At 44.3% G+C, this 10,269-nt stretch overlaps 1 protein-coding gene across 1 annotated transcript in view; it reads left to right on the top strand.

Annotated features, from left to right (window-relative positions):
- The first annotated feature begins 5,613 nt into the window (after window positions 1-5,613).
- The window catches only part of NSUN6 (NOP2/Sun RNA methyltransferase 6), a 55,119-nt gene continuing 50,463 nt past the window's right edge, over window positions 5,614-10,269 (top strand). The window contains exons 1-2 of the mRNA XM_004578561.3: window positions 5,614-5,986; window positions 7,370-7,525. Of these exons, the coding sequence (XP_004578618.2) occupies window positions 5,912-5,986; window positions 7,370-7,525 (231 nt within the window). The 5' untranslated portion in view covers window positions 5,614-5,911. The remainder of the gene's footprint in view (window positions 5,987-7,369; window positions 7,526-10,269) is intronic.

Here is a 10,269-nt window from a genome sequence, read left to right as displayed (position 1 = left end):
GAATCTGAAATTGTTAAACAGAAAAATGCTGACAACTTAGGGGAATTTTAAAAATAGAACAATTATTTTTTTCAAAGGCACTGTTATAGTCACTTCACATAATACTTGAAAAACTTGGATACCACTATAATTGAACTTATTACTCAGCTAAGATCAATTTCCACCTGGCTTGAACCTAAAGTCCAAGGGACAGTGTGTCCTGCCAGCTAAGAATAAAAGTCACCTTATGCTAGGAAAAAAAAGAAGGAAAGAAAGAAAACAACAAAGAAACATGCTCCTCTCAACTTTTTTTTAAAAATCAGGCCTGGTGCCATCCTCACCTTATAAGCATGGGATCCCACTTTGGGAGTGAACCAGTGGACAAAAGATCTTTATCTCCTCTCCATGTATCTGCCTTTCCAATAAAAAAAATATATATATAATAATATATATAAACATTTATTTAATTTCATTGTGGAGCAGATTTACAGAGAAGGATAGAGAAAAACACTGGATTGAAATAGGAAGTGTTGTGCCCAGATTTTGTGATCCCCAGAAATCACCAGGAGTCTAAAGTTGATCCACGTGCATAAGGATGGTTTATTGAAGCTCAGCACATCTGAGCCTAAGTTCTTGGTTGAGAGCGGGCAGCTGGCTGGCCGGGACCAACACCGCTTACCAGGAGTGTGGCCCAGAACAGAACATTCATAGGGTTTTTATAGGGGCAGTCCCCAATAGCTTGAAAAAGGGCAATTCACAATAGGCTTCAAGGTGAGGGGAAATAGCACACATTCCCCTCCTATCTCGGCTAGCCAGCCCAAGCCTGCAACTAAGGGAAGCATCCACTTAATTACTTGGAGCAACCTGTGAGATAACCAGACTTAGGTGGGCCTTGATTCATAAGAATTGGGGCCCATCAGTGCTAAAGGTCACAGAGGCTGTTTAGCCTGCAAGCTCACACAGTTTGTTGGTAGCAATGAGCCATGAACAAATGATTGGGATTTTGATACTCAGGTTCTTCAGAAGGAACTTTTAAATTTCCTTCAGTGGAGATGGCCAGAAGCCATGAAATAAAATTTTTAAGAGGTATGAAGAGGTATAATTGAAAGAGAAGAAACAAGAGGATAATGTAAAAGAATGTAAAAAGGGAAGACTAAATTTGTTTTACTAGGAAGTGGTTGCCTAAATAAATGCTTTCCAATCTGTAAAAATTATTATGCCTTAAAGGAGCCTTTCTACATACCTTTTCCCTACTGTTTTTGCATGAGCACCATCGAATTGAAAATGAAGGAATAATTTTTTAGGTAGAATTTGTTGTGGGCTGTGGAGCTGATTTACATTGCTTTAGCTGAGCACTCAGGAATCAGGCCTAAGGCAGTAGCACCTGGCCTTTGCAGACTCATTGATGTCCTATTGTCCTGTTAATGGGCTTGGGGGGAAGAGGAGATAATATGTAAAAAAGAGGCTTTGGAGCAGATGGCTCCCAGCACTTCTACCACCACCATGGTGCTTTTCGCTTGGACATTCGCCGTGCCTACTATGCCGGCTCAGCGGAAGAATTCTAATCTGTCCAGGCATTTTTGCTACTGTGAGACTGGCTTTTTACACAATGTGAACTTGGAGGTTAATGTCAATAATAATGTCTTACCAAAGTGCCTTCTATTCCTACTGTTTTAGGTGTCCCCATTGACCTTATGCTAATCAAGGGACCTGTGTTTAGGGTTTCATCCTTTCCTTAATCTTTAGGTTCTCCTTTTCTTTGTGATACAAGATTAGGTTGTAGGATAAGGATTGTAGCAGGAATTTCTATTGTTTTGGATAAAGCACATGGCATGGTTGTCCTTAGAAACACCCACTTGACCATGACGTGGAAAGTCTGAGCCAGAGTTTAACTGATTCTGTATAAATAAAGCAGACGGCTTTATTGCCGTGTCCACTATCATCATGGAATCCTAGTGGTCCGTCTCTTTCTTTCTGCGCCTCGTCCACGCACCCTTCCCGAGTTCCGAAACCCAGGCTGGAGCTGGACTCCGGCAAGAATTTTTTTATTTATTTTTGTTGAGAAGTCAGATATACATAGAGGAGGAGAGATACAGAGAAAGATCTTCTGCTTGCTAATTCACTCCCCAAGTGGCCACAATGCTGGAGCTGCACTGATATGAACCCAGGAGCCCAGAGCCTCTTCCGGGTTTCCCACATGGGTGCACAGTGCCAAGGCTTTGGGCCGTCCTCAACTGACTTCCCAGGCCACAAGCATGGAACTGGATGGGAAGCTAGGCTGCCAGGATTAGAACTGATGCCCATATGGGATCCTGGCATGTGCAAGGTGAGGACTTTAGCTGCTATGCTACCCCACCAGGCCCAGTTTTTGTGTGTTTGTTTATTTAAGATTTGTTTATTTCCATTTGAAAGGCAAAGTTACAGAGACAGAAGGAAAAACAGAAAGATCTTCCATGCACTGGTTTACTGCCCAAATGGCTGCAAGGACCAGTGCTGGTGGCCAGCTGCAGCAGAGTTCAAAGCTGGAGAAGAATGAGTGGAAGAGAAGGATGAGTCAGCATAAAGGGAAAAGATAAATAGTGAACCACTACAATTTCAGCATCATAATTGACCATACAAGAAAGCTGACCTCTTTATTTATACAGGAGCCATCTCAAACTCTCTCAGTCTTTTTTCTTCCTTAGTTTAGGGAATACAGATCTGATATAGCACACTCAAATTTATGTGTTTTTCTTGGAAACAACTTAGATCATCAGAAGACCTCTTCAACTTAACTGTCATTTCAATAATGTGTGGTTAAGGGATAGGGGAAGCCACTGCCTGGGATGCCAGCATTCCACATGGATGGTGACTCGTGTCCTGCTCCACTTCAGATGCAGCTTCCTGCTAATGGTCTGTAAAAAAGCAGAACATGCCCAACTACTTGGGCTCTGCCAGTCACCTGGGAGACCCAGATGATGGTCTGTATTCTAGAAATCAGCAATTTATTGTAGCAGACTAAGCCACTGCATTGCTGGCATCCCATATGAATGTGGATTTGAGCACCGGCCCTTCTACCTTCCATCCAGCTTCCTGCTAACGTGCCTGGGAAAGCGGACTTAGATGGGGTTCCAAGCTCATTTTGGTGTGACCCAGTCCTGGACGTGGGGAGTGAATCAGTGAATGGAAGATCTATTTATTTGCCTTTCTGTAACTCTGTCTTTCAAATAAGTAAATCCTTAAAATAGAGAGTGGTCTAAACATTCCTTCCACGTGTGCTAACTAATGAATAATTACCAGCCAACATTGACTCTATCAGCATTTTCCCTAGTTCACAAAGAGGCACGTCCAGGGCTGACACCATGTCATGGCAGTTTAAACCTGCTACTGTGGCACCATATTTCTTATGAACATTAGGTTGCATCCTGGCTGCTCCACTGCTGTCCAGCTCCCTGGTATGGCTGGGAAAGCAGTGGATGACCCAACTGCTAGCCTTGCATTTGCTTAGGAAGACGCTCCTAGCTCCTGCCTTCAGACAAGTCCAGGTCCAGCCGCTGTGGCCTTTTGAGGAGTGAACCAGCAGATGGAAAATCTCGCTTTCCTTCCCCCTTTACTCTTTCAACTAAAAATAAATTTTTCATCTATTCATTCAGTAAATATTTGTATTAAGTAGCGCTACGCAGGTGGTGAGATAAGTTGTTACTTTATTTGGTTTACAAACTAGCTCAGCTTGTTCCTTCTCTCTTTATCTCTTGAATACAGATTTCAAACATTATTGGTGCTAATTGGTGCTGTGGGTCACAGCAAAGCCAAGGTGACCAAATTTATTTTGGTAATGCCTAGAGCCATTTCAGATATTTAGTCACAAAAGAATCCCATGAACTGTATAAAGAAATAGGCTGTGATGGAGCCACAAGGAATAGGTGTTAGAATACAGATTTCTTTGTTCTTTTACAATTGTCTGTGGGACCAGGAAGAGCCATTTATTCTAGAAAGCTTGTGTTCCTCATCTGTAAACACAAGGAATAACACACTCTACAGGGTGCTTGTTATCATGACTGTATGTTACAACATATTCTTCAGGACCTTAGAGAAAGGCTTTATAAAACCTTTTTTTTTTTTTTTTAAAGATTTTATTATTGTTGGAAAGCCGGATATACAGAGAGGAGGAGAGACAGAGAGGAAGATCTTCCATCCGATGATTCACTCTCCAAGTGAGCCGCAACGGCCGGTGCTGTGCCAATCCGATGCCGGGAACCAGGAACCTCTTCCGGCTCTCCCACGCGGGTGCAGTGTTCCAATGCATTGGGCCGTCCTCGACTGCTTCCCCAGGCCACAAGCAGGGAGCTGGATGGGAAGTGGAGCTGCCAGGATTAGAACCAGCGCCCATATGGGATCCCGGGGCATTCAAGGCAAGGACTTTAGCCGCTAGGCCACGCCGCCGGGCCCTTTATAAAACCTTTGTAAAGCATCTTTTTCTCTTGAAAAAAAAAAAAAAAGCCCTCCTGTTGTGGCAGAAGGTTTCTGTTTGTAATATCTGTGGTAAATTTTGCTTTGCTTACTGACAAAAAAAAAAAAACCCTGAAAATTAGAGACTTAAGATCCTTGCATACATTCATGTATAGCTGATCACACTGTACTGTGCAAGAAACAGTTCTTTAAGTGCACTGATTTTTTTTACTCTTCGTTCAATTACAGTGACTTTGGTTAGTGTCTTCTCCCTTTGAATCTTTCTCTTCATTAGATTATGACAGATGTCATTTGTGACAAAAATGATTATGCTGAGTCTCCCAAGCTTGAAGGTATTGACTTGGGCCAGCATTGTGGCACAGTGAATTAATCCTGAGTGCATAGCCTGCCTCCCATATGGACATCGGGTTCTAGTCCCTGCTGCTCCAGCTTCAATTCAGCTCTCTTCTAATGGTCTGGGAAAGCAGCGCAGGTTGGTTGAAGTTCTTGGGCCCTTCCGCCTGTGTGGGAAACCCAGAAGAATCTCCTGGCTTCAGCTCAGCTCAGGTTCTGGTGGCCATCTGACGAGTGAACCCGCAGAAGGTAGATCTGTCTTTCCCTTCTTTAACCCTTTCAAATAGAAATCATAAAAAAAAAAAAAAAAACCAACTTGCCTTATAACCAATCCTCCAAGGCTCTTTTACTCGGGTATTTATAGATACTAATATCTACACAGCATTAAAATATTCAACACTACAACTCTATTTGTTCATTCACAACTGAAGTCAGATGTGCATGCCTGAGAAGGGCACTTTGATGAAATCAGAGGGTGACTGATGTTTCCAAATAAATTCTGGTTGCCCAGCAGGTCACTACCTGGGGCCCTCTGCTGATTTAGGCCAGCATGGTCTTCCACTCTGCCGTGCTCTCTAGCTTTCTTTCGGCTAGCTAGGCCCTAGCTACACGCCACAGCGCCCAGCCAGCGAGCCTCGCCCCGCTCACCCGGAGAGACGCCCCGAGGCGGAGGGAGCAGCCGACCGGGCCCTTCCGCCGCTGACGCAGCTGCCAGCGCTGGATGCGGATTGGACAGGTGGGCGGCGAGGGGGAGGGCTCGATGGTCCCGGAAGTGACGCGCGACGGAAGCGGCTCTCGCGCAGAGCTAGCGGGCGCGGGTTCAGAAGTTAGGACTTAAGGGATCGCCCGGGAAAGGTGGTTGAGTGTTTGTAGCTACGTGGTCGGTTCGTTACGGGTCCTGAGTGTTTATGGTTTCCGTGTGCCGTGGCAGCGCCTTCCAGTCGTTTCAGTGAGAGTTTCCGGAGGACCCAGGCCAGGTGGCGTGGACGGTGCCGTGTGCTTGCCCTCGCTGGCGGGCCCCGCTGCCCCTCGCTGCCCCTCGCAGCCCTCGCTGGCGGGCCTCCCCTTGTCCAGACCCTGCTCTCTAACTAGGAAGAAACAAGCTTTTTTATTTTTACTTTTTTGGAGGAGAACTGAACAACTCAGGCAAATGTCTGTTTTCCCTAAAATATCTCTGCGACCCGAGGTTGAAAATTACCTTAAAGAGTGCTTTGTGAATAAAGAGGTAGGTCAGTTAAAAACTTTTCGCCAGAACAGGCTGGAAGAACATAAAACTCGGACTTGCAATCCTGTTCTTGTTAATCTTTAGAGCGTCTTTTTTTAAAAAAATAAGCTTTGTTGTTTCCAGTGGAGACGGCTAGGACTGAAATCTGCACTCAGGTGCGGTTGTGCAAAGGCGCAGGTGGAGGCTCTCAAGCTCTAGATGGGCATTGCAGGGCGTGGAGGAAGTTACATCACCTGGGGAGACTGGTAATGGTTAGGAATACTTCACGTCGGTTTTAGGGAAAGCAGTTGGAACCACTTTGGCGATTAAAGTCCTCAAAGGTTGGCAAGAAATCTGAAGTGAAGGTTGATTGTTTTTATTTAATTGCGCAAGGCCGGTGCTGTGTTCCCTTTCACATGTTGCCTCTACGCAGCTTTCCCCTGCAAATCCTTGTTTTAGTTGAAGCCAGTTAATATTTTGATTCGGCTTCTGCATTTGTTTTCAAAGATTATATTAAGAGACTAGTCAACGGAGGAAAGAGAAGGCATCTGTCTTTTAAGGAACAAAGAGAAGTAGCAGTGTTTGGTTACACCTCTTCCCTCCTTCCTGTAGAATGAGGAGCATTCTTTTAGAAAATTTTCATTTGCTGACACTGTCTTAAACAAACTTACTGTATGTTATGGAAGAGAAAAACTATCCCTTGTGAAAACTGTTGATGAGAAGTACTCAATTTTGATAGAACCTTGGGAAAGAAAGTAAATACTTTATAAAGGCTGCCTGATTAGTATAAAGGCTGCCTGATTAGTGGGCTGTTCAGTAGTTTATGAATTCTGTGAGGAAGGGTTAGAAAATGCCAAATGAAGTGGGGAATGTGTGCCATTGAGCTTTGGTTACTTACAGGGGAACCTGGTGATTTGGAGTCTTTCTACCTTCATTTCTGACAAATGTTTATGCTACCTGCCTTTGTTTTCTGTGCTTTGTTACATTTAATACCTTATTAAGCTGATGCTCCAGAGAATGTTTAATGGTGTTTCAGAGTTACCTGTTCCTCACTGATACTTTAAAAGGCTACCAGCCAGTTTGCTGTAGGGTGTGATGTTAGCAAGTAGCTAGTGAAAGGGAAGTGCCCCAAGAGTTTATGCAAGAGTAGAGTGAACAGTACATGTGAGTAAACGCTGGTGGTGTTAACAGGTTAGGTTGAGGCAGTGTTTTCCCAGGCCCTTGATGGCAGGCTTGGTTAGGTATTAACACAGTGAGATCCCAGGACCCTGGGAAGTATTGCCATTCTCTTAATGTTACTAACACATGAGCAAAGTGAGCAGATTGCTATAGAAGAGAGATGGGAGCATACTCTGCTGAATATTTTTAGTTCTTGGTTTTTTTTTTTTTTTTTTTTTTTTTCAGGTTCTATCTACTTCAGATAAGCAAGAAGCTGAAAGGAAGTTTGAAATGCTTTTGTATCGCTTATCACACCCTCCATCATTCACAACGGTTAGAGTGAACACACATTTAGCCTCAGTACAACATGTGAAAAATCTGCTGCTTGATGAACTTCAGAAGGTTTGTACACATTTTGTAAGAGTTCTTATATAAAATTGTGTTTCTGCAATCTGTTCTACCACTTCCTGTAAAAATCCTATCAGTGATACAATATTCCAGTTTTGCAAATGAGGAAATTCAGCAATATTAGACTTGAATCTAGCAGGTCTGATTCTGAGTTAATTATTTTTTAGGGTAGGTTGCTAATTCCCCATGGTGTCAGTTTTGTTAAAACATTTGATGAGGAGGAGGTACGATGTGGTGCAGCTGCTTTGATTGTTGCTTGGGATACCTGTGTTCCATATCCGAGTGACCAGTTCAGGTCCTGGGTCCTCTGCTGCCATCCCATTTCCTGCTGGTGGGCACTCTGGGGGGCAGTGTTGAAAGTTCAAGGACTTGGGTCCTTGAGAGCCTTGGATGTCAAGACTCCTGGCTTTGGCATGGCCAGGGCTGATGTGGGCATTTGGAGTGAGTGAAGCAGCAGGTGAGCGGTCTCTTTCTTGCTGTTACAGTAGACCAGGAAGAAGCTGTGTCAACCTGAATTAACCTCAGAAATGAAAGTGCCAGTTTTGTAGTGCAACAGGTTTAAGGTACTGCTTATGACATTGGAATCCTGTATTTGAAAGCAGGTTTGAATCCCAGCTAGTCTGCTTCCAGTCCAGTCCAGCTTCCCGCTGACACTCTTAGGGATGCAGTGAAAGATGGCCTAAGTTCTTAGACTCGGTCCACTCCTTTCCACCCACATGACAAACCTGGATGGAGTTCCTGGTTCTTACTGCATTCCTTTTTTTTTTCTCAATGATTTTTAAATTTATTTTTAGTGGAAAGTCAGATATGCAGAGCGGAGGAGAGACAGGAACATTTTCGCTCTGCTGGTTCATTCCCCAAGTGGCCACAACGGCTGGAGCTGTGTTGATCCAAAACCAGGAGCCTTTTTTTTTTTATTGATTACATTGCATTATGTGACACAGTTTTATAGGTACTGGGATTCCCCCCACCCCTCCACCAAACCCCCCCCCCATGGTGGATTCCTCCACCTTGTTGCATTACCACAGTTCAAGTTCAGTTGAGATTCTTTCATTGCAAGCATCTACCAAGCATAAAGTCCAGCATCTTCTTGTCCAGATAAGTTCAACGGTTTCTTGGGGAGACCATCTCTGGTCTGAAGGTAAAGCTGGCAGAGTATCATCCCGATCAATTAAAAGCCCTGACATTGCATTAGTAACAATTTATAATGTTATGGAATTAATTGACATGGTATTGAGTAACCAATATGTTAAACGAGAAAAAAAAATGCAAGTTCTGAGCCATATCCTGTCACTTCTACATTGACATTTCAATTATTAGTTTAAATACAACCGGGTATTACACACCTTAAAATGGCTATAGATTGCCATTGCCATTCAGCTGTCTCATGGCTATTTTAATTTTAGTATTTAGCAGTTCATAGTGTTGAAGCATGATTTTGCTGAACTTGGCTGTTTTTCGGGTAGTCTAACTCTATAATTCTAACAAGACATATGTCAACAGTTTAGGTGAACAGTTATAGGAGGGGTGTGCAGAGAAATCTTCAGTACCCTAGTGAGGAGTGACTAATCTTTGTGTCCCACTCAGTGCGTTTTAAGTACATCCCCGCTGATCCTTTCCTGTCTGTTTCTAAGCTTTCCTTGTTATTCTCTATCTATTCTAGTTTGATTGTTTTGAGGGTTTCTGGAGCGATCCTGATAGTCATTACAAGACAGGGTGGGGACCCAAAGTTGGAAGCAGGCAAGGACCAGAGAAAGCTCCTCTCCCTAGTCCCGAAGGAAGTTTACTGTTCTTCTGTTTCTGCGGACCGCTCAGTGCTCCTGGTTGTTGTTCCGATGATCTTGGATCCTGCAAGGCAGGATTTGGGCTTCTTCCATCCCATGTGGTAGATCCAAATGGGGGTGGGTGACCTCAGAGTTCTTGGTCTCCGAAGGCACTCCATTTCCCTGTGGTCCAGGAGCCTCCTCTTGGTCTCCCACGTGGGTGCAGCGTCCCAAGGCCTTGGGCTGGTCTCGACTGCTTTCTCAGGCCGCAAGGAGGGAGCTGGATGGGAAATGGGTCTGCCAGAATACAAACTGGCTCCAGTGTTTGGATCCTGGTGCGTGCAAGGTGAGGACCCTAGCCACTAGGCTACCACGCTGGGCCCAGATTTGTTTTTATTTGAAAATCAGGTTTACAGGGAGGTGAGACAGATCTTCCATTTGCTGGTCCACTCCCCAAATGGATGCACCAGCTAGAGGTGAGCTGATCTGCAACCTGGAGCCTGGAGCTGCTTCTGGGTCTCCCACCTGGGTGCAGGAGCCCAAGTACGTGAGCCATTCTACTGCTTTCCCAGGTCATAAGCATAGTTGCATAGGAAGTGGAGCTGTGAGGACATGAACTGACACCCGCATGGGGTACTGGTGCTGCAAGGTGGAGGATTAGCATGCTGAGCCACTGCACTTGTCCCTGTTGTAATGTATTTCAAGGAGTTAATCATTGGGTGGAAGAAAGATTTCCCTCCTCCTGCGTCCCCCCTCCCCGAAAAAAAACCAGCTTTCCCGTTACGATAAACTAGAATTAAAAAGGAAGTGAAGGCTCACATAATGTATTTCATTTTTCTGCTTGAAATGTCCAGAGGGAACAAATTTACAGAGAAAGATAAGTGGTTTCCTGGGAATGGGAGCAGGGTTGAATACAAATGAACCTTTGACAGGTCTTTGGGGATAATGGACATTATCTAAAACTGAATGGTGGTG

Source organism: Ochotona princeps, chromosome 10 (genome assembly GCF_030435755.1).
Source record: "Ochotona princeps isolate mOchPri1 chromosome 10, mOchPri1.hap1, whole genome shotgun sequence".
In the NCBI taxonomy this organism is placed as follows: Eukaryota; Metazoa; Chordata; class Mammalia; order Lagomorpha; family Ochotonidae; genus Ochotona; species Ochotona princeps.
Note: the sequence above shows the minus strand (reverse complement) of the source record. Positions and strands in the feature narration are given on the sequence as shown.